At 39.9% G+C, this 25,693-nt stretch overlaps 1 protein-coding gene across 4 annotated transcripts in view; it reads left to right on the forward strand.

Moving 5' to 3' along the window:
• itsn1 (intersectin 1 (SH3 domain protein)) overlaps window positions 1–25,693 on the forward strand; it is a 282,819-nt gene that overhangs the window by 218,653 nt on the left and 38,473 nt on the right. For all 4 annotated transcript variants that reach the window (XM_028800700.2, XM_028800701.2, XM_028800703.2 and 1 more), the window contains one exon: window positions 11,029–11,150. In XM_028800700.2, the coding sequence (XP_028656533.2) occupies window positions 11,029–11,150 (122 nt within the window). The remainder of the gene's footprint in view (window positions 1–11,028; window positions 11,151–25,693) is intronic.

Raw genomic sequence — 25,693 nt, forward strand, 5'->3', positions numbered from 1 at the left:
TCAGGTGCTGATGATTGTGTCATTGTGATCATTCTTAATCTGGCACATTCTGCAAATATGTCTTACCAGCCCAACACTGAAAAGTCTGAAATTAGCATTTCTTATTTAGGAAATTTTCTTTGCCCCCAAACCACATCATGACTTTAAATCTTGTAACCTTCCAGAAAAATAACTATTATTATTATTATTGTTGTTATTATTATTTTGTCTTTTAAAGAAATAAAATGTACAGTGAAAGAGTTTAGGAACCCCTCTTAATTCTTTGGATTTTTGTTTATTATTGGCTGAGCTTTCAAAGTAGCAACTTCCTTTTAATATATGACATGCCTTATGGAAACAGTAGTATTTCAGCAGTGACATTAAGTTTATTGGATTAACAGAAAATATGCAATATGCATCATAACAAAATTAGACAGGTGCATAAATTTGGGCACCCCAACAGAGATATTACATCAATACTTAGTTGAGTCTCCTTTTCCAAATATAACGGTCTCTAGGCGCCTCCTATAGCCTTTGATGAGAGTCTGGATTCTGGATGGAGGTATTTTTGACCATTCTTCCATACAAAATCTCTCCAGTTCAGTTAAATTTGATGGCTTCCAAGCATGGATAGCCTGCTTCAAATCATCCTATAGATTTTCGATGATATACAAGTCAGGGGACTGTGACGGCCATTCCAGAACATTGTACCTCTCCCTGTGCATGAATGCCTTTGTAGATTTCGAACTGTGTTTTGGGACATTGTCTTGTTGGAATATCCAACAGCTGCATAACTTTAACTTTGTGACTGATGCGTAAACATTATCCTGAAGAATTTGTTGATATTGGGTTGAACCGACCCTCGACTTTAACAAGGGCCCCAGTCCCTGAACTAACCACACAGCCCCACAGCATGATGGAACCTCCAACAAATTTGATTGTAGGTAGCGGTGTTTTTCTGGGAATGCGGTGTTCTTCTTCCGCCATGCAAAGCACTTTTTGTTATGACCAAATAACTCAATTTTTGTCTTATCAGTCCAAAGCACTTTGTTCCAAAAAGAATCTGGCTCGTCTAAATGAGCATTTACATATAACAAGCGACTCTGTTTGTGGCGTGAGTGCACAAAGGGCTTCTTTCTCATCACCCTGCCATACAGATGTTCTTTGTGCAAATTGCGCTGAATTGTAGAACAATGTACAGATACACCATCTGCAGCAAGATGTTCTTGCAGGTCTTTGGAGGTGATCTGTAGGTTGTCTGTAACCATTCTCACAATCCTGCACATATGCCACTCCTGTATTTTTCTTGGCCTGCCAAACCTGGGTTTAACAGCAACTGTGCCTGTGGCCTTCCATTTCCTGATTACATTCCTTACTGTTGAAACTGACAGTTTAAACCTCTGAGATAACTTTCTGTAGCCTTCCCCTAAACCATGAGACTGAACAATCTTTGTTTTCAGATCTTTTGAGAGTTGCTTTGACGATCCCATGCTGTCACTCTTCAGAGGAGAGTCAAAGGGAAGCACAACTTGCAATTGACCACCTTAAATACTTTTTCACATGATTGGACATACCTGTCTATGAAGTTCAAGGCTTAACAAGCTAATCCAACCAATTTGGTGTTGCAAGTAATCAGTATTGAGCAGTGACATGCATTCAAATCAGCAAAATTACAAGGGGACCCAAATTTTTGTGCAGCCAGTTTTTCACATTTGATTTAATTTCATACAACTAAATACTGCTTCACTAAAGATCTTTGTTTGGAAAACACCCCAGTACTCAGATGTTCCTATGAAATGAAAGACATACCACTGTTATCTTTTTTGTTGAAAGTAAATTATTATGCAGGCTGAGAGGGGTTCTCAAACTTTTTCATATGACTGTAAGCTTGAAAAGTATGTAAGTTGCATTTTAAATCAGTAACTAGATACATTTTTTCTTTAACTATATTATCTGTAGTAATTGCTTTTACAGTGTCTGCAAAGATAGAGAGGACTGACCCATTTGTTTTAATTTTTTCTTTATTGAGCACTATATAGACTTGTATAGACCGATGTAATTGGAGGGCTATGAAAGAATGATGCACGTGAGCCATGTTTTTAATTTTTGATTTGCCCTTGCATATTTACACTTTTTTAAAAAAATATATCATGTTTACAAGTAATATGAAGTAGTTGTACTGTTGTCACAGTGTTTTTTATTTTATTTATTGTTAGAAAGAAACATCAAACCCACACACAATACTATATGAAATTAGAGTTCAATCAGAGAAACTGTTATCAAAACCAGAGTGCTGTCATCAAAACTAGTTACTAATGAGTCGAGAGTGGAATTGTTACGAGTCAAAAAACAGTTACACACACTGAAGTTATTTGAGGGTTGATGTCTCTAAGCCGAGAAGCCATAGTCAAAATCATAAATTGTCAATCACAAATACAATCTAAAAATGACTTACAATCCACACATGACAGATGTCACAATCTGTTTGAACCCATTGCTCCTTTTGAATTGGGGGGTGACAACCTTAGCCACTGCAGTGGAATCTGTAGAATTAGCTACAGCAGCTTCAGTCTATATTTTTTGATAAACCCAGCTGATTGCAGTTTCTTTCATGTTTTCATCAAGTGGATGTGCTTGTCCCACTACTCTTTAATATGTGCTTTTTCTAGTTTACTTGTTTCTGTAATTCTTAAATAACTTTACTACTTCATATACTGTATATTGACTGCAACTGCTAGGAGGTTTCATACACCTTTGGAAAATATAATTTGAGAGCATTTGCTGTTTCTGTTGTTACATATATTCCTTTGCCCTTAGTGCTGTGAGTTTGCCTGCTGGGGGACTGGTGTCTTGTCTCTGCTCTAAAAGCTTTTTGGCATTTCTGAATTTCCATTTTTGCGGTTGTTCTCAAGTGATCAAATATCCCATGATTCGCACTTGTGGATATTATTAAGCTGTTTTTTCTCTGCTAATTTATTACATGGCTCCATTCTCATTCACTGTTTACATAATGCTGGACATTAATATTTTAAAGAAATAAAGTATAGATTTTCACTGATCCTACTGCTCCTCAGCTTCCTCTGTCCATAACATATCCACTCAGTTTGTTCATTTATGAGTTTGCTGCGCCTGCTTAAAGTCTGCTTTACTAAAGCTGATCTTGATAGTTTTAAGTTTTAGTAAATATTCTATTGCATAACACTGCCGTGTTTATTACAGAGTTTTAAAGCTAGACAGGTTTCTTCTCCTGTGTTGACATACTGGGCAATGCAAATAAAAAATTATATTAATAAATTCCATGAAGAGTCCTTGTTAGATGCAAAGGTTATTTATGATTCCAACATAACATGATGTAATGTATTTACTCATTGTATTCCATAAACTGGACAACAGAGTAAAATCATATTACCTTTTCTGTCCCAGCAATTTAGCCAGCACAGGGGCAAGGAGCAAGAGCTGCGCAGAAAGTAAAGGAGATTGAGCAAATGGTCTCAACTTTAGGAGACATGAGAAGGAGGATGAGCTGCCTGGCTAGGCCTATTGCTTGGATAAAAAGCACAAGCCGTGAAAGCTAAATAACTGCAGAGTCCAGAATACAAACAAGGGGGGAAGAGGAAATGTGTCCATATAAGCAGATGAAACTGTATGTAGCTCCAGAGAGACAAAAGTACCGAAGAGAGGCCATGAGGGAGCAACAGCACTACCTTACCAGAAGAGAAGGAACAATCAGTGCTACAATGATAGCAATGAAAATATTGAAGAGTGGTAAATACAGTTACACTTTGGTTTATTAAATAATAAAAACTGCAATTTTTAAAATTTCTTCTCTTTAAACGCTTGCTGAAAATGTAGATGGCAACTTTTAATATGTGCCTCTGTGGTTTACTGTACTCACCAAGAATGAAAAGGAAATCTAGAACCTATGCATGAAACTGTTCAACAATATGGATGACTAGCCATGTTTCATTCCTGACAATTTAATCTTTTTCTAGTGTTTGAAAGTCAGGAAAGTCACCATGAAGTGACTTTTTGGGACTCTCAAAATCTTATCATACACTCCGTTTCTTTTATTAAAAATTGCTGGAGTGTCTTTTACTTGAAAGATACTCAACTAATTATGGAAGCTGTTATTCGATGATCACTTTTGACTTCAGACTGGCTTGGCATATGGATTGTCATGTTCACCAAACTGTAGGCTGACCGCTTGTGCTCAGTAATCCTTGAATATACCACCCTCAGTGGAGAAGGAGTAAAATAATGCAGTATGGAATGAAGGAGATCCATCTGAATTGTGAAAATGTGTTCTCTATTCGCTTTTACAGTTGAAACGATTGACTCTCCCATTATCATTGACAAATAACTAGAACCCGTTACTTTTGAAACTAAGTAGTTGGGCTCAGCCATGTTATCCAGAGAAGTCTGTTTGACTACAGCAGAGTCATTGCCCATACGCTTTTCTTTTTATATCCAGCCAAACCCTCAGCTGAATTCTGGCTAGCAACAGAAAATATTTCCATTTGCATGGACAGGGTAGCCTCACTGGGTGATGTGCGTTTATTTGAAAAACTGTAGCAAGGGTCGATACTGAAAGTCTTAGAAACTATTGTTAAGATCAGACTGCTGTTACCAAAACTATATACATATAGCAGAGTCAAGAGTAGAATTGCAATTAGTCAAAAAAACAAAAGTGCCCACACTGACGTTATTTGAAGGTTGAATTCTTAAAACTGAAAAGCCATAGTCAAAAATTGCATTTCCGGGTGCAACTGGAATGTCATTTTTGTTTCTGACCTCAGTGCTGATGCTTTGCATTTGTTTCTTTCATGAAGAAGACAGAAACACCTTGTAAACAGTAACAAGTCTTTTGTTGTTATTATTTCACAGGGTTGCATGTGTTTTCTCTCTCAGGGAAGGTTCATTTAAGTATTGTTTTGGATTATAGCTTCAGCATAATTATACATGCAAATTAGCTGTGCAGCCCAGGCAGTGCACAGGGATCAGTGTTATATATCCTGTGGCAGTGTTTGTTCTCATTATAGTCTACTAGAGCAGGGGTTCTCGAACTCGGTCCTGGGGACCCACTGTGGCTGCAGGTTTTTGTTCTAGCCCGCTACTGATTTTAATTGGACTCCTGGGCTGTTACTTCCCACATTCTGTGTTTTGGGAACAATATAGAAATTAGAAAACTAAGTTTGTTAAAAAAAATAAAATGTACTAAGCAGTTATATGGGAATAATGTATTTTTTTTCTTTTTAACAATATTTTCATTCTTTTTTGTGTTCTGATTGTTTAATCTATTAAATACTATTATTTACTAATTAGTGGGTCTGATGCTAAAGTAGTTGCAGTCATTTTAAATTGTCATTATTAAGATACTGTGAAGGGAACAAATGCACAGAGCAAGGGCAAAACATAATGAAATCAACAAAAGAGAGTTAAGAATTTAAATCTATAGCAAAATAAAAATATTTCTAAATGTCTTAAATATAAAAAAAATCATGGTGCTGTGCTTTTCTGAATGTAGAATAAGAAGAGAAAAAAATACCAGCTAATTAAGTGAGAAGAGTGTTATCAGTTGTTCCCGATTATGAATCTGGCTGGAACTAAAACCTGAAACCGCAGTGGGCCCCCAGGACTGACTTTGAGAACCCCTGTACTAGAGTAACTCATACAAAGTAGAAGGCAGGTCGTGATATACAGTAAACATGTATGAAGTTCAGAATATGGCTACTACAGCTCTGTGATGTGTCTGTGGCTTTGAGAAGAAAATGTTTGTCTAAGCTGGCCACAATGCAAATTTTACAGGAAAATATTTGGCAAACCATGTCACAAATGAGTACAGCATATTCACTGCGAAGTTTTCTTTGGTGAATTTTGCCGATTAACATTAATTTCAATGGAGTACCTTGTGGAGGACCTGTTAAATTTAAACTGACATTGTTAGTCTGTGATTGTTTCTAAGATTTGCATGTATCGGGGTCTTTCGGTCATTGTCCCTTCCCCCATTTGGGCTTTCACTCATGTCCATATAATGGTGTAACATTGATCAGGGGCTTACCACTATCGTCATGTATACAATCAAGAAAAAGTCTAGGGGCTCAAGTTTCTGAAGCCCCTGCCGTCCTCCTGATGCCACTGTGTCACTTCTACTTCTGTCTGAATGCCAGAATGCAGCAGCCCATCTTGTATTTAAACAGCTGAGACGGCCACATGTCACTCCTCTCTTCAGATCGCTACATCGCTCCCTCTAGCAGCCCACATTAAGTTCAAATCTATGATGCTTGTCTACAGAGTAGGCGGTGGGTCAGTACCTGAGTATATGGAGCCCCTGGTGAACACACATACCTCTCCCCACTCACACAGGTCTGCCAGTGAACAGCGTTTGGTGATGCCACCTCTGTGTGGCATCAATTCTCAATCCTGACTTTTTCTCCTAAGTAGCATCTAGTAGGTGGAATGAGCTACCCATCTCTATAAGTATTACTGACTACCTCATTGATTGAGTGGAATAAAAACTTGCTCTGTGATATTTTATATTGTTGGTTAATTTATTGTTAGATTAAGTTCAATTGTTTTATCGACCTATGATTGTAAATGTATTAGTTATTGCATTTTTTCAATCAACTTTTGTTACCTGTCCTACTACACGTGCTTTAACAAACAAACAGGCCCTAGCTTAATGTTATTCGATTATGTTTACCCCTTTTGTAAGTGACTTTGGATAGAAGTGTCTGCCAAAGAAATAGTGTCCGGCTAAGGAATATCTACTGAAAGTGACAGCACCTGTCACTGGCACTAGAGCGTTATTGTGCCCTTTGTGACCAATAACCTTTGCATCTTCTTTGAGCTTCGCTGAATTTTCTCCTTTAATTTCAGACCGCACCGTCCATGTCAAACATGATCACTTCTCTTCTTCCCTGTTCAGGACACCACTTCATCTGAAGTCATTTCTGCACTGCATTGGCTAGTGCTGCAGTTCAGCCCATCAATCGTTTCTGCTCCATCCTTCATTTACATAAAGCACACACTCCGTGCAGTGCAGAACGTGTAGGTTGGCAAAATATTTTTAAAAAATTGACAAATGAAGAAAAAACACTGGTCATTTCTTTTTTCTATAAGTCACCAAATTTCAATCAAACCCATCAAAGTATTTTTGAGATTTTGGGGTAGGTTTTTATTGTGGAGTGGGGTTTACCCTTAAATACTGAAATATGAAAGTGTCCTTTCTTTGTGGATATCTGCTGTCTTAGATATACCATCCTTATAAGATTCAGCTTAACTAAATGGGAAGATTGTTTTTGTTGATGAGTGAGTAGCTAGTCAGTCAACTTTGCATTTTATGGATATAAATATATATGTATGTATATGTATATATATTATAAAAAATCCTGACACAAGACTTTTTTCAATTCCCGTGAGACGAGACTTTGGCCATTAGATTTTTTCAAGTCACGCTCTCTTCTCAACCATATTCAACCACACACATGGTACTCTCACCTCTCATTCGTGTGAATGCTTTTGACACACACAGTTCCTGCTCACTCAGCTCTTATAAATTTTTACGTTTTCCTCACTTTAAGTTCCCAGTTCAATAAGACGTATTATGTCTAAATCTTATTGAAGAATTTCATCATGAAGGGTTATCAATGCAACATGAAACATAATTTATTTTCAAATTTTACATTTTACTATTTTTTAATATGGTTAATTACTTGCTGTAATGTAAAGTAGTTAGTTCTATTATGCATATGTAACAATTCCCATGTAAATAACAATCAGTTTAAATTGTACATCCGCATCTCCATACGCGAGCTGCAGAACTGCAAAGAGGCTAGCACATAGCACAGGCCCGGGGGTTGGCGAGCAAAGCAAGCAGGGGTCAAAGTATATAATACACACACACACACACACACACACACACACGCTGTAAGAATGTATTAGTAAGATTATAACTCAGGACTGTTGTGTTGAAGTTATGTCAAGGTATACAATTGTACTCCTAACTTTATGTACCATGGTAGAATTTGTAAGATGTGTACCTTTAAGGAAAGGATGACTGATCAGGTAAAAGACATTTAATTTACTTTTTAAGGAATCCAAATTAAACTGTAAGACATCATAGAATAGCAAAACCATTAAACAAAACAAAGTAATAAGGAAAATAATGAGATGGTCCCATTTCAAAAGTTTGCATACCCTTAGTTCTTCATACTGTTTATTGCCCCCTGTAGCATCAATGATGGCATACAGTCTTTTACGATAGATGAGGATGAGACCCTTGATTTTCTCAGGTGGTAGAGCTGCCCACACACAAGTACAGTATGTGATAATAAATTGCTTCACTTGTGCACACTGTCTAATTAAAAGGAAAGCTTTCTGCATTATTTTTTATATTTTCCAACAATGGCCATTATTTCACAAATTCTGCCAGGGTATTTAAACTTTTGAGCATGACTGTGTGTACATATACTATATGTGTGTGTATATATATATATATTTTTTTTTTTTGGTATATTTTGCCCTACATGTTCCCTCATCATTTATCCTACACCTTTCTTCAAGATCTGTATGTGTGCCAAGCTGTGTTGGTAGGTGCTTTCTCACTCGGTTGCTTTCTTGTAAAATCTGCTTCTCAGACTGCCATTTGGAGGCCGACTGCTGGCATTCTGTTCACTTTTTGACTGCCAACAATAGTTGATGGGTCCCCATTACCTGCTGTAAAAACATCATTCATATTCTTGCAAATACTCCCAATGTTTGAAGGTGGCTCTCAGTGATCCTCTTACATCCTTCCTTCCCAGGCGCTTCCTGTATCAATCTCATTTTAATGAGCAACCAGACCAAAGTCAAACTGACCCAATCAGATTGCTCCAAGGGACCATACACACACAGTCGCTAGTGTTTTGTTATTTAGTTAGATACTTATTAATTTATCTTTCATTATGAATGCCTGTATATTGTACTTATTTTAACTGTCTAGGGTTTAAGTCAGTTGCTTGCTGTGTCATTTTACCATATACTGAACTATATTATTGCAGCATATTTTAACACCTGTGGTTCTACCAACAAATGCCTTTACATTGTAATGACAATAAAATGAGATGAAATAAAGTCAGTTTAAAATGATCATTTTTATATTTGATTCTACGCTGCAGAAAAGTTGTTATAAAATAGTATGAATTGTTAGCACTCAGGGGTGATGTCAAAAGCATCTAAGGAGACCTGACTTTGCTGAGGCCACTTATGCTGAGGTTTATTTTAACATCATATATCCATTTTTCAGTTGTTCTCTTAGTTAACCCGATAGGGGTTAGTATCTCTCCAAGTATCGTGACATTTTTTACAAGAACACTTGCCTCTTTTAACACCAGCCAGAAGTGTAATTTTACTGTGAATATTATATTCATTCTATCAAATATCTTACCGCTTCATGTCTACAAGCGGTCGACATTAGACAAAAAAGAGGAGGTAGATTTTACATGATCATTAAAATCTTTTTCTTCACTTAAGGCCATATGACATTACACGCCTTTTCTGTCAGTTTTCAGTTGTAGCTTTCATTTACATAATCTTAGCGACGTGGAGGCAGTCATGTAATGTGACATGCCCTGTGATTCATTCCCACAAAGTCAAGCCTGTTTGTTTTGATCTTTAGTTGCAGGGATGGGCTGTATGTGCTTTTACAGCTAACAACCAATGAATGAATGCTCATCCACAAGTACAGTACAATGCGTGGAACGCAGTGACGAGGAATATTTAAATGGCTCCAGTTGTTTATGTCATTGCTTGAGTATTTCAGATTCCTCAGCTAGAAATCACAGGGTAGGTATGTCAAATTAGATAGATAGATAGATACTTTATTAATCCCAAGGGGCAATTCACATACTCCAGCAGCAGCATACTGATACAAAAACAATATTAAATTAAAGAGTGATAACAATGCAGGTATACAGACAGACAATAACTTTGAATAATGTTAACGTTTACCCCCAAGGTGGAATTGAAGAGTCGCATAGTGTGGGGGAGGAACGATCTCCTTAGTCTGTCAATGGAGCAGGACATTGACAGCTATCTGTCGCTGAAGTTGCTCCTCTGTCTGGAGATGATACTGTTCAGTGGATGCAGTGGATTCTCCATTATTGACAGGAGCCTGCTCAGCGCCTGTTGCTCTGCCACAGATGTCAAACTGTTCAGCTCCATGCCTACAATAGAGCCTGCCTTCCTCACCAGTCTGTCCAGGCGTGAGGCGTCCCTCTTGTTTATGCTACCTCCCCAGCACACCACCGCGTAGAAGAGGGCGCTCGCCACAACCGTCTGATAGAACATCTGCAGCATCTTATTGCAGATGTTGAAGGACGCCAGCCTTCTAAGGAAGTATAGCCGGCTCTGTCCTTTCTTACACAGAGCATCAGTATTGGCAGTCCAGTCCAAATTAGATGACACATTTCCAGCACAGTTTTACATCTCCAAATTAATGCTGTCTGAAGGAGCTGGTGCCCATCTGGAGGTTTGCAGATATGGCATATTCAGCCACACTTTCTGCCAGTTGTGGTTCTTAAAACATTACATGTCTCTCTTCTGTTTGTCAGGACCAAAGCACCCATTTTCTTTATTTATTGTAGCTACATTATATACGTTGTGCAGACAGGTGAGTGCTCATTGGTTCTTAACTCTCCTACTTACAGGTCCCACCCCTGTGACTTTAGATTTTGATTTTGTTGTGGCAAGTTGCATGGGCTGAGTAAAACTGGAGGTTACGGGAGTGGGCCAAGATTACCTCTGACTTGCTAACATCCTGTACATTTAGTCTGAACCTGGAAATCACAGGAAAAGTTGTGTAATGTGACAGGGCCTTTATATGTATAGAGAAAGTCACTCTGGCCTGTCATCATCAAACGTTTTCTGATTTTTAAAGAGGCAACAATTACTAGAGTCTACATAGTTAATATTTTCTCGTGGCATTTATTCCTCTTCCTGTTACTGTATGTGTTCAGACCCCCATTCTTCATAAATAAGACAATTAGACTGTTCCCGTGTTTTGTTTTGCAGGGTGCGCTGATTTGCATTTACTGGATATGCTGACACCCACAGAGAGGAAAAGACAAGGTTACATCCATGAGTTAATTGTGACTGAAGAGAATTATGTGAACGACCTCCAGCTTGTAACTGAGGTAGGGCTGGATGTGTTATCAAGCTTGCTCTAGGTGGGTGGAAAAAATCAGTTTCTACCATCTTTTCTGAAAAATCTCACTGTTGGCACAACTACATTTGAAGGCTTTCTGTCTGTTTTTGATGTGGCTACCATAAATAAAGTGACACAGGAGAGTTAGAGGAAATCCGCCATTTTAGGCCTGATACTTTTTATTCAACCTTTGTACTCTCTCTTGCCATAATAGAGACGAGGACGCAAACCAATGTGGATTTTTTTTAACCAATAATGATATTGATGTTAGTTAGCTGACCGATTACTGATACATATTGTACTGATATTGCTGCTACATTTAAATGTTAGGTTTTCCTAGAAAAAAATCAGAATGAAAAGAAAAAAATTAAGTGTTTGATGTTTTCACTTGAACATGTTTCATTTAACATTCAAACAGGTTAAATTGCTTTTTATTTTTTGTGATAACAAAGCACGGAAACATCTGATGCTTGTCACTCTTGAGTGCATACTGCAGGTGTCACAAGCACAAATGCATAATTGTTAAATTAATGTTTATCAAATTAATAATATAATCCATGTTGGTTTAAACATGAGGAACAGACTTCACCAACAACAAAGTTGTCATGTTATGCACTCTCATCAAATGATTATATAAAGTAATACATTTTTAGGGGACTAGTGTAGGAGTCATTTAAGAAGGTATTCACAAAATATGAAAGTTTTTCAAATGCTTCTTCTGCACACTGAGGCTGTTCACTCCACGAAAAAGAGTGGATTGAGTTTGGGGGTCAAAGGAGATTAAAGCACTTCTTCACAATCTTGGGGCGTGAGAGGAGTAGCTGTGCCTTACAGTGCACCCTAACGTTTACACTCACATTTACATCTACATGCACCATTTAGATTTGCTAATCAGCCTAAACTACACCTCTGTGAGATGGAACTATTGTATATGGGCAGCCTGCACAGAGTATCTCGGCAAAGAACTGAGCCCAAAAGTCTCGGTACTAACTGATGCACTACTATGACCCTCTCCACCATGTAATTTTCACGTTAGTTATGCTATAGATACCTAAAGTCATTCATTTATTGTTGCCTTTTGTCATTTCCAGTTCATTGTCTCCTACCGTGTCCCAGACTTGTGTAAGTTAGCATAAGGAGTTTGCATTATTTTAAACCATGTGCTGTGGTGCAGACCAAAGTAACTGTAAACAGAGCTTCTGATTCCTTTGTCATTCAGGCTGTCATGTTAACTGTAGCTTTATTCTTTTGAGTATCATCATGAAAATATTGTAATTAAAATGTAAACCTTCCATGTTTTGGAATTCAGAATTCATTTTTAAGGAAGCCACAGTGTGCAGTGTAGAGCAGAGCAGATCATAGTCTCAGCCCATTTCTTCAGATTGCACATGTGCTTGTCTTGCATGACTTACACTCATAAGTGAACACTTTACATCCTAAATATTCAGAGTTTGGAACACAAGCAGTGCAAACATTAAAGAAAGATCCCAGAAAGGGAGTCAAGAAGGCCAATAAGCCAATGTTAGTTTGCATAACACTAAGAATCATCAGTCAAAACAGCATCAGCAACAATTTGGACACATGCTGCTTTGGAAGGTGTCCACTATGTGTGTGTTTTACAGTTGTAATGGTAGATTCTTCTATTTCAAAAATATCATCTATACCTAAACACCTGCTTTAGGAACAAATCCCAGCAGATGTTGAACCAACATGGCCGTCTAGTTCCTGACTGCAGTTAGAACATTTGAACATTCTACATGAGAACAGGCCTTTCAGCCCAACAAAGCTTACCAGTCCTATCCACTTTATTCTTCTAAAGTAACATCAAGTCGAGCTTTGAAAGTCCCCAACGTCTTATTGTCCACCACACTACTTGGTAGCTTATTCCAAGTGTCTGTCATTCTTTGTGTAAAGAAAAACTTACTAATGTTTGTGCAAAATTTACCCTTAACAAGTTTCCAACTGTGTCCCCGTATTCTTGATTAACTCATTTTAAAATATCAGTCTCGATCCACTGGACTAATTCACTTCATAATTTTAAACACTTCAATCATGTCACCTCTTAATCTTCTTTTGCTTAAACTGAAAATGCGCAGCTCTTTTAATCTTTCTTAATAATTCATCCCCTGTAGCACTGGAATCAGCCTAGTCGCTCTTCTCTGGACCTTTTTTAGTGCTGCTATGTCCTTTTTGTAGCCTGGAGACGAAAACTGCACACAGTACTCCAGTTGAGGCCTCACCAGTGTGTTATGAAGCTTGAGCATAACCTCCTTGGCCTTGTACTCCACATATTATGTTATATAAACATTCTGTTAGCCTTCTTAATGGCTTCTGTCGAGAAGTCGATAGCTTAGAGCCCACTATGACTCCTAAATTCTTCTCATAAGGTGTACTCTCGATTTTCCGACCAGCCATTGTGTATTCAAACCTAACGTTTTTACTTCCTATGTGTAATACTTTACATTTATCCATCCATCCATTGTCCAACCCGCTGAATCCAAACACAGGGTCACGGGGGTCTGCTGGAGCCAATCCCAGCCAACACAGGGCACAAGGCAGGGAACCAATCCTGGGCAGGGTGCCAACCCACCGCAGGACACACACAAACACACCCACACACCAAGCACACACTAGGGCCAATTTAGAATCGCCAATCCACCTAACCTGCATGTCTTTGGACTGTGGGAGGAAACCGGAGCACCCGGAGGAAACCCACGCAGACATGGGGAGAACATGCAAACTCCACGCAGGGAGGACCCGGGAAGTGAACCCGGGTCTCCTAACTGCGAGGCAGCAGCGCTACCACTGCACCACCGTGCCGCCCACTTTACATTTATTTACATTGAATTTCAACTGCCACAAATCTGCCTAAAGCTGTATGCTGTCTAAGTCTTTCTGTTATCTGCCAGTCCTCTTACCTTGTTATCAATTTAACCAGCTTGTTGTTTATATTCATATCCAAATCATTTATATATATTAAAAATAGCAGCAGCCCTAGCATGGACTCCTGCCAATTCTGATAAGGTTCCTCGAGCAAATTTTGCACTCATCTGCACAATATATCAACTCCCATTTCTTTTAGTTTGATGGCCAATCCATCATGACCTTATCAGATGCTCTCTGAAAGTCCAAATAAATAATATCATACACTCCACTTTGATCATACCCTTTTCTTGCTTCCTCATAGAATTCCAGCATGTTGGTGAAGTATGACCTCCCTCTTTGGAACCCATGCTGACTGCTCAATAAAACTCCTGTTTTTGCGATGTGTGGCTCAATCTTATCCTTAATAATTCTTTTCATTAAGTTTTCTGTGATGCATATTAAGCTTACTTTCCTATAGTTGCTTAGATCTGTCCAGTCACCCTTTCTATATAACAGGATAATAGGCCATTTTCCAGTCCTTTGGAGTTTCCCCAGTTTGCAGGAACTTCCTAAAAATATATGACAAGGGTTTATATGTACTCACTAGTCTCCTTAAGAACTGGAAGATAAATATTATCTGGTCCTGGTGTTTGCTTTCAGCCTGTTTAATCTGTGCTGTAGCTCCCTCTGCAATTTCCAAATCAATGAGTACCTTAGTATTCCCTGTTACCTCTGGGAGGTTATCCACTTCCTCATTTGTGAAGACCTCAGAAAAATGAGAGTTTAGAGCATTTCTCTGCTATTTCACTGTCTGTATTTTTTAATTCTACTTTACTGTTCCTGATGCATTACACCTCCTCCTTGACTGTTCTTTTACTACTAAAATACTGAAAGTTTCCAAAGACATTGTTGATCGGTGGTCTCTCACAAACATCACAACTGCCACTTATAAAATAAAAAGAACTTCCAATGACTCTAACACTGCGTCTAGGGCTGCACCTAATGTAGCTGTGAATGACTCAGGGTCTCCTGAGCCTGACCTGAATCACATGGGATACATGGTGGATTGATGGGTGGCTGTGTCATTTATACTTTGTAAATTTGGTGGCTTTTCCATTTTTAGCACAATGTTCAATAAAGCATAAGCATAGAAAACAAGAATGGAAACAACTAGCAGTAACTGGTATAATTTGTCCAAAATTTTCTTAGGCACCACATCTGCAAATGTCAAGTTCTGAAATTAGCACAAAGCTTTCTAATGAAAATCATGTATAACTAGGGGGCTCTGCCCCCTGCTTGCTTCGCTCACCAACCCCCGGGTTTGGTTAACCGATATACAATTTAAAGAGAATATTTTCATTTCATTCATTTTTTATTTCTTGATATTGGCCAGTAATAAAGCTGTAGTGAATGATTTATTCCCCCTCCCCAGGGGGCGCACTTTAAGCCAGTTGCTGCTTGTGCCGTGCTGTGTGATCTGCATGTCGCACTGTGCGCCGATCATTTAAAAGTCTGTACAGCAGCTGTCCTTTTGTCTCACTTCCTTGTCTCACGTGACATTAAAGTATCTCCGAGAAATTGTTTATAACCAGGGCTTGTTTGTAAGTAGGGTGTGACATGCAAGTAGTCTCGCGGGACTTCAAAGTGTCTTCCGAGAAGATCACGTCTCAACCCAAGATTTTTTTATTATAATAGAGAGATATGTACCACCAGAGTCCAGTACTGTTTTGGAACTTATGGATGATATACTATTTATCAATGTCATACACAAGGTTATACATAAATATGTTCCTTATTACTTTTGTGTTTCGTTGCAGAAAAGTGGTTAGCTATACTGCCTTATGACTACTGGAAACTAGGTTCAAATCCTGGCGTGGTCACTGTCTGCATGTTGGTCCCATGTCCACATAAGTCCCACCTGCATGCCAAAGATGTAATGTGCAAGTTAGGCTGACTGGGTAGTCCACATTGGCCATGTGGTCGCTTGATGAGGGTTGGCAGTGGACCAGTGACCAGCTATGGTTCTGGTGTGCATTAGATGTTGCTGGGACAGGCGTGGACTCAGTCAGATTTTCAGTAAATACGTGGACAAATATTTATTTAAATAATGTTCTCTTTTTATTGTATTCTAACATTAACTGAAGCAAATAATAGAGACCCCCAACCAAGACCCTGCCAAACCCCCACTTTCAAAATTGATACCACGTGTTACCAATGCACATTACGTCTGAGTACTAACACAGTCCACCTTTCATAATCTGCAGTGTTCTGTACCTGCTGCTATTATTCCCAGGAAAGGCTGTAAGGATTTATTTTTTTATAACGATTTTTATAAGTGCCCATACTGCAAAGAAAGTAAAAAGGAAAAATGTTGTTCTTTTTGATACATACCCACATGTATTATATGAAGGAAGATGTAATCCTCATGTTTGCGGAGTGTCTTGGAGATAGGGTTATACTTATGACTGACGACTGGACATGCTAAATATTCTGAAATTGGAATACAGGCAATACAGACAATGAAGAACGGACCCAGAAAGGGAGATATGAAGGCCTAGGGCCCAATTTTCCATTAAAAAATACAAAGTGGCCACCTTAGGAAATGGCAAGGGTCTAAATTGATGCTGTTGGTTTTTGTCCCCCGTCTCTCAGTATTATGCAATGTAAAATTGGCCTGTGTTTCACAGTCACACACAGAGATCCTGGCTGCAAACTTGTAGTTTCTGAATCAGAAAGTTCTTGTTGCCCATTCCACTCTGCTGAGCCGTGGTGAATAGCATGGCCGAGCAGTCACAGGTGTTGAATTCCGGTTCCAGTCTCTCCGGAGATGTGGGTTCGAATCCTGCCACTGCCAGCAGCCTCTGTCTCTCCATGAGTGTTCAAGGCAGAACCTTTCAGAGGAGACTGGGTGGGAACCTAATCCAGGTATTTAAAATCCTCAAAGGCATTGATAAAGTAGACACAGCAACATTCTTTCTGCTTAAGGGTGAATCAAAAACTCGGGGTCATCAGTGGAAATTAATGGGAAGTGAATTAAAACTGAAGCCATGAAACACTTCTTTACGCAAAGAGTTGGGAGACAATTAGACCAGCAACCGAGACATGTAGTTGAAGGAGAAACCTTGACAACCTCCAAGAACAATTTAGATTAGATAATAGGACACCTTCGTTAGTAGCTAAACAAATGGTTTGGTGGACTAAATGGTCTCCTCTCGTTTGTCAAATTTCTTACTGTATGTTCTTATGTTCTGCTTTTTTGTGTAAGCAGCCTTGTTACTAATGAACTGTACCCACAAGCTTGTTGTATTATACAGTGGCAGGCGCTCTCTTTCTCTCTCTCGGCCTTGTTGCTTCCATGCTATGCTAGTCTAGAAGAGCTGTCATCCTTTACCAACTAATCCAGTGTGAGTTACAATTCTAGTTGAAGCCACCATGCTTTACTAAGAGCCTGTGCTGGATATTGAGATGGAAGACTGCTAAACAAGCTCTGTGAGTAAGAAGGTAGACTCAGAGTTTGACCCTTATGATGGTCTGTTCATATGCCATTACATCTTCATTGTGTCTTTGAACAGGTAGCCTTCCCTGACTGACAAAAGTGTTAAACTGTGGCATCTGCACAGTCCTAAATGGCACTATATAAAATGCCTGTTGAGTTTTTGAGTTTTGAGCTTACAACACATGCCTCTGCAACTTGCAAAGAGTGGACACTTACAATAATTCTGAGGTTACTGTTTCGAACCTCTTTTTGTCCCAGCAACACATCACTCTCAAAGTGTTCTTTTCAGTGGCTATGGAGTAGTGCCAGCAAACAACAGTCTCCAGTCATGTAAATAATGTGCAGAACTGACAAGTGCAGCCCAGGTTATAACCAGCGTGGTGTCCGTAATCCACCCTTACATGCCATAACCCCTCTATCTTTTTATTTGCCACTTCATGCATGACACTTAGATGAACACCTGACACAGCAAACTGAAGGCAGCTTGATGGATTCTAGTTATCTGGGCAACACTGAGAAATATTATAAAATTAAATTGGACTTAAGAGTGGAAAAAACAGTGAGGTGAACCTGAAGGGAAATCCATGCAGAACAAGGACAGGGCTGACCGTGTCTACTTGGATCCAACTACACCCGTATCCTAATGCAGCAACATGGTCCTCCATTTGCCCTTTTACTTACAATACACATTGTATATATTGTAAAGAATTGTATATACTGCATATGTTGCATGCCTGGTATACTTTTTATTTGCCTTGTTATGTGGTGACTTGCAACTCATTATACTGTATATCATTATACCATGTGCAGATGACAAACTTGACTGGACCTCTTAAACTTTATAGTTTATAAGCAAAAATAACAGCAATGGACATCTCTAATTTACTGCCTGCATATGAGTAATTTTATGCAACTGATGTGAATTTTAGCACTAGACAAAAGGTGAACTGGTTTACTTCACCTCATTCACACATCAGATTTTGGGACACACAAGACCTGAATGAAGTGGCAAAGTATAATAAAAACACATCAGACCAGATAATAGGAAGCTCAGAGTAAAGTACTGAAGCTAAGAACTTGCAGAAAAGCTTGCGTTCCTCCTCCTCCTATGAGAGTGCCATTCTTCATTAAGCTTAAAGAAACACATTTACACAGAAGAAAACCTTTAACATGGCGGTGATACTCCAGCAGTCTATTCCTCTGACAGCACGTTTAGCATTCCAATCGACAAGCCCTGGATTACTAAGGAGTTAAAATGTCTTCTAAATGAGATAAAGAGAATTCCAAATCAGGCGACAAAGAAGCTGTGAAGCACGCACAGCAAGCAAGTGCTAAAGAAAAAGCAGAGTATATTAAAGGAAGCTTACAAAGCTAAAATGGAAAACCAACTCATTCAGAATAACATGAAGGATGTCTGGAATGGACTCTGCATAATTACAGAACTCAAACCATCCAGGGCTTAGGAGCTAGAAAGGGATATGGACAAAGCTAATGCCCTGAACCCTCCTACTGCCCCCTTCTTCTAATGTCCCCCCACACCATCCCTACTACATCAACAACTCTTACCACATCAAATGAAATAGCTGTGACAAGTCCATCTCTGACCATCAGTGTGGACTGTGCATACCTAAAGACCAAGTAAGGAGGAACACACAGAAAAACCTGCAGGACCAGATGGATTCCGTGCTTGAGGTGTTAAGGCCTGTGCTTACTAACTTTGTGGTGTCCTCTGCCACCTGTTTAGCATCTTCCTAGGGCTTCAGAAAGCAATGATGCTGTGGAAAATATCCTGCGTTGTTCCTTTTCCAAAGAAGGCGGGCAGCTCTTCACCTGATGACTACAGTCCAGTGGCAGTTACATTTCACATCAACAAGACCTATAAGAGGCTGGTCCTGGACTATATGAGTTCTCTTGTAGTAGACCACCAGGACCCACTGCAGTTTGCCTATAGGCCAAAGATTGGAATGGAGGATGCGATTATCTGTCTGCTCCCCAAGGCTTATTCTCACCTGGACACAGCTGGCAGCACTCTGTGGACTGGTTTTGATTTCTCTAGTGCCTTCAATATCATCCAGCCATCTCTGTTAAGGAGGAAACTCAGAGATATGCAAGTGGATGAGCCCATGGTGTCCTGGATAATGGACTATCTGTCAGACAGGCTACAGTTTGTGAGGCTCAAGGACTGTTGTCTCTGATATGGATGTGAGTAACACTGGAGCACCACAAGGAACAGTCCTGTCTGCTTTTTTCTTTGGTTTTGATTTCTCTAGTGCCTTCAATATCATCCAGCCATCTCTGTTAAGGAGGAAACTCAGAGATATGCAAGTGGATGAGGCCATGGTGTCCTGGATAATGGACTATCTGTCAGACAGACTACAGTTTGTGAGGCTCAAGGACTGTTGTCTCTGATATGGATGTGAGTAACACTGGAGCACCACAAGGAACAGCCCTGTCTGCTTTTTTCTTCAATCTCTACACCTCAGACTATAAATATACAACCTCAATTCCAAAAAAGATGGGACGGTGTGTTAAAAGTAAATAAAAACAGAATGCAATGATTTGCAAATCTCATAACCCCACATTTTATTCATAACAGAACACAGATAATATAATTGAAAGTGAGACATTTTATTATTTCATGAAAATTACTAGCTCATTTTGATTTTGTACACGTCTCAAAAAAGTTGTGATGGACCGGAGACGTGCTTCAACTAATTTGGTTAATTGGCAACCGGTCAGTAACATAACTGGGTATAAAAAAAGCATCTTAAAGAGGCAGAGTCTCTCAGAAGTAAAGATGGGCAGAGGTTCACCAATCTGCATCTACAATTTGTGGAATAATTTCAGAATAATGTTCCTCAACGTAAAGTTGTGAAGACTTTGAATATCTCATTATCTACAGTACCTAATATCAAAAGATTCAGAGAATCTGGAGGAATTTCTGTGCACAAGTTGGACAAGGTCGAAAATCAATATTGGATGCCCGTGATCGTTGGGCCCTGTGGCAGCACTGCATTAAAAACAGGCCTGATTCTGTCATGGAAATCACTGCATGGGAACAATTCCAGAAATCATCATCTGTGAACACAGTTTGCTGTGCTATCCACAAATGCAGGTTAAAGCTCTATCATGCAAAGAAGAAGCCATATGTGAACGCGATCACAAACACCGCTATCTTCTGTTGGCCAAAGCTCATTTTAAATGGACTGAAGCAAAATGGAAAACAAAATTTTAAATTCTTTTTGGAAAACATGGACGCCGCGTCCTCTGGACTAAAGAGAAGAGGGACCATCCGGCTTGTTATCAGCACTGAATTCCATACGCTATGGAATTGTCTGTTTGCACATCTGGAAAGGCACCATCAGTTCCGAAAGGTATACAGGTAGTCCCCAGGTTACGGACACCCGACCTACAACTTACGAACGAGGACGCAGCTGCGATGCATGCGCCTCAGTGACTGCCACTCCATCATCTTCGGCCTAGGGATGCTGCAAGCGGTGGCTGGAGGGGGGTGCTGCTCGTGCAGTGTAGTGTTCCTCGGGTGGCTCCCAGCAGCAAGCAGTGACCCGTGGTCCATAGTCACCGGGGCCACAGCTATCGCTCGTGTGGAGGACGATGGTTCGCTGCCCGCCCACTACACCGCCGCAGCAGCTACTGCTTCTGACTGGAAGGAGCGGAGGGGGGCTTTTCACTGCCTGCCCAGCACACATGGCTGGTAATGCTGCAAGCGGTGACCCGGTTGTGGCTGAACGGGGCGGCGGGGGTAGCATTGTAGTGTGCCTCGGATGGCTGCCTGTTGAATAGGGGTTGGGCAATTCACTACACGCCTTTGGTCGCACCGTGTTCATTCGCGGTGAGCGGACACTGCAAGCAGCATACTGTAGTGGAGGTGACTGTGAGGTGGGCTGGTGATGAACCACCCCTCGCCGCCCCCATTCATTCTCAATAGCAAGCCTGCTTGTACTGTTACGCACATAGCAGGAAGTTGTCTCTTGTCAGTACGTCAGACGTGTTGACTGGTGCCTTCCTGCTGTGATAGCGTGTACAGTGCTGTGCAAAAGAGCTCATCTTAACCTTTTGTCTTCACCCTTCAAGAATGTCTCTTAAACACAAATCTGATGCAAGTGCTGGTGATACAGTAAAGAAGAGAAAAACCATCACCATTGAAAATAAAGTAGAAATAATAAAAAGGTCAGAGAGAGGTGAAACTCCATTATTCATTGGCAGAGCACTTGGTTACAGTCGGTTCAACAATAGCATTTATTAAAATAATGTACCTGTTCCGACTTGCATACAAATTCAACTTAAGTACAAACCTACAGTCCCTATCTCGTACGTAACCTGGGGACTGCCTTGTATACAGGTTTTATAGCAACATATGTTCCCATTCAGATGACGTCTTTTTCAGAGAAGGCCTTGCATATTTCAGCACAACAATGCTAAACCACATACTGTGCCTATTACAACAGCATGGCTTAGTAGTAGAAGAGTCTGGGTGCTGAACTGGTGTGACTGCAGTCCAGACCTTTCACCAATTGAAAACATTTGGCTCATCATGAAATAAAAAAATGCAACAAAGAAGACTCAGGACCGTTGAGCAGCTAGAATCCTATATCAGACAAGAACAGGACTGGTCTCCTCAGTTCCCAAACATTTACGAACTGTTGCTAGAGATGCTGTAAGACGAATAATTCTAATGTGAATCGTAGGGCATATGAGAACATGAGGGCAACCATGAAGAAGGATATTAGGGAGGCTAAAAGGCAATTGGAGAGGAATATAGCAGATAAGACTAAGTATTTTAATAGTAAAAGATCAGTCAAGGAGGAGGTAAAGTGTATCAGGAATAGTAGAGGAGAATTTAAAAATACAGTGAAAGCATTTTTCTGAGGTTTTCACAAGTGCAGAAATGGATAACCTCCCCGCGGTAAATAGGACTACTAAAGAGGTATGGATTAATTTGTAAATTATACAGGGAGAAGTACAGCACAGATTAAATAGGCTGAAATCACACAAATCTCCAGGACCAGATAATATTTACTCTCGAGTTCTTAAGGAGGTTAGTGAGTACAGATATAAACCCTGACACATATTTTTAGGAATTCACTGCGACTGGAAAACCAGGCAGATCCAAGCAACTTGGAGGCCAGTAAGCTTAACGTGCATCACAGGAAAATTAATGGAAGGAATTTTTAAGGATACGATTGAGCAGCACATGGAGCTTTTCAGAACAGTCATCATGGGTTCAGAAGAAAGAGGTCATATTTTACTAGCATACTGGATTTCAAAAGGATACGATCAAAGTGGAGCTTATAATATTTTTTAGCTGGACTTTCAGAAAACATTTGATAAGGTGCCATGTGAGAGGTTGGACATCAAACTAAAAAAGTTGGAATTGAGATGATGTTTTTAGATGGGTACAGAATTGGCTCAGACACAGGAAATAGAGGGTGATGGTTCAAGGAACCTTGTGAGAATTGTCTGCTATTTTTAATATTTATGAATGATTTGGATAGGAATATAAGTAACAAGATGGTTAAGTCTGAAGATGATACCAAGATAGGTGGGTTGGCAGATAATGTCGAATCCGTTATATCATTACAGAAGGACTTGGATAGCATACAGGTTTGGGCAGATTTGTGGCAGATGAAATTTAATGTCAGTAAATGTAAAGTATTACACATAGGAAGTAAAAATGTTAGCTTTGAATATACAGTGGGCAGTCGGAAATTTGAGAGTACACCTTATGAGAAGGATTTAGGAGTCGTAGTGGACTCTAAGCTATTGACTTCACGACAGAAGCCATTAAGAAAGCTAACAGAATGTCAGGTTATATAGCGCCCTGATGTGTGGAGTACAAGGCCATGGAGGTTCTGCTCAACCTTTATAACACACTGGTGAGGCCTCATCTTGAGTACTGTGTGCAGTTTTGGTCTTCAGGCTACAAAAAGGACATAGCAGCACTAGAAAAGGTCCAGAGAAGAGCGACTAGGATGATTCCAGGGCTACAGGGGATGAATTAAGAAGAAAGATTAAAAGAGCTGAGCCTTTACAGTTTAAGCAAAAGAAGATTAAGAGGTGACATGATTGAAGTGTTTAAAATGATGAAGTGAATTAGTACAGTGGATCGAGACTGTTATTTTAAAATGAGTTCATCAAGAACATGGGGACACAGTTGGAAATGTTAAAGGTAAATTTCACACAAACAAGTTTTTTTTTTTTTTAGATGGAGACCCATAGTCACTTGGAATAAGCTACCGAGTAACGTAGTAGACTGAAGGACTTTAGGGGCTTTCAAAACTCGACTTGATGTTTTTTTAGAAGAATTAAGTGGGTAGGACTGGCGAACTTTGTTGGGACGAATTGCCCGTTCTCAGTTTGATTGATCTAATGTTCTAATGTACTTAGTGGTAAACAAGGCTCTGTCCCAACTTTTTTGAGATGTGTTGCAGCCATCAAATTCAAAATGACCTTAATCTTTTCTTAAAATTGTACATTTTCTCAGTTTAAACATTTGATATGTTTTCTATGTTCTGTTGTGAATAAAATATGGGTTTGTGAGATTTTCAAATCATTGCATTCTGTTTTTATTTACTTTTTACACATTTTTAGATTTTTTGGGAATTGGTATTGTAACATCAGGCCAAGACACTTGCAGAAATTCTCAAATGATTCTGCACTTATGGGGTATATTGATAAAGACAGAGTAGAGGAGTCAGGTGAGGAAGTTTGTTTCTTGGTGAAAGGAGAATTGTCTACATCTTAACACCAGCAAACCCAAGGAATTGGTTATTGACTTTGCCCGCACCAAACAGCTGCTATGTCTGGTCCTCAGGAAGTGGATGTAGAGGTGGTCCACTCCAACAAGTACTTGGGTCTCAACATTAGTGACAGGTTGAACTGGTTTTGGAACACAGAGGAGGTATATAAGAAAGTGCTATAACTCTCTGATGGCCAGTGTGATTTTCTACATTGTTGTGTACTGGGCTGGTAACATTAATTCGAGAGAGTTCCACCGAATTAACAAGCTAATTAAAAGGGCAGTTATGGAACACTCTCTGGCCCCTGGAGGTAGTAGTAAAGGGGAGAATAAAAACAAAACTGAGTGCCATTATGAACAATGCTGAACATCCTTTCTCTGACACACTCACTGTACTTTCAACCAATGAATTATTCAGCAGAAGTGTGTTAAGAAACAGTATGGAGCCCTTCATAGCAACAGCAATAATGCCTCACTGTGACTGGGACAGCCAAGTCAGAAGTTTTCTTTCTTTTTAGTCATTCAGGGGTGTGTTGTAAGAGAGGACAAAACAAAGATAAGAATTTGGGGCATCACTGCAGCCCCGTATATTGTAAAGGCAAAATAATAATCAGCTTTTGAGCAAAAAAAAAACGTCACTAAGGATGCAAGTCTCAGGTCAGACTATTCAAGATGGAGACACTTTTGGTTCAATGCAAGCCAGGTAAGAAGAGGCAGGTCCAGATAGATGGATGCCAGAAGTGACATCAGAGGTGGTGAGGTTGAGAAGAAGTGTTAGAATACAGTGCCATCCTATGGATTGGTGAGGAATTACCACCACCAGAGTCTTGAAGCAATCCCCAAGGCGCTTTTGTGTATGTATATATTGTGAAAGAAACAGCCGGACACACAATGAAGGTTTGGGGCAGCCACTCGTATAGTTTCCCTGGCTGCAAAAGGCTTTAAAGTGGAGTACAATGTATACTTGGCGGCATAGTGGTGCAGTGTTAGCGCTGCTGCCTCGTAGTTAGGAGACATTGGTTCGATTCCCGGGTCCTCCCTGTGTGGAGTTTGCATGTTCTCCCTGTGTCTGCGTGGTTTTCCTCTGGGTACTCCGGTTTCCTCCCACAGTCCAAAGACATGCAGGTTGGGTGCATTGGTGATCCTAAATTGTCCCTAGTGTTTGCTTGGTGTGTGTGTGTGTGTGTGCCCTGCGGTGGGCTGGCGCCCTGCCCGGGGTTTGTTCCTGCCTTGCGCCCTGTGCTGGCTGGGATTGACTCCAGCAGACCCCCGTGACCCTGTGTTAGGATACAGCAGGTTGGAAAATGACTGATTGACTGACAATGTGTACTGGTTAGAGTCCAAAACAGAACTGTTTACGAATGGAGGATGAGGGGTTTTTATAGCTGGTTCACAGGAAGTTACGTCCTCT

This window comes from Erpetoichthys calabaricus, chromosome 4 (assembly GCF_900747795.2).
Source record: "Erpetoichthys calabaricus chromosome 4, fErpCal1.3, whole genome shotgun sequence".
Lineage (NCBI taxonomy): Eukaryota > Metazoa > Chordata > Cladistia > Polypteriformes > Polypteridae > Erpetoichthys > Erpetoichthys calabaricus.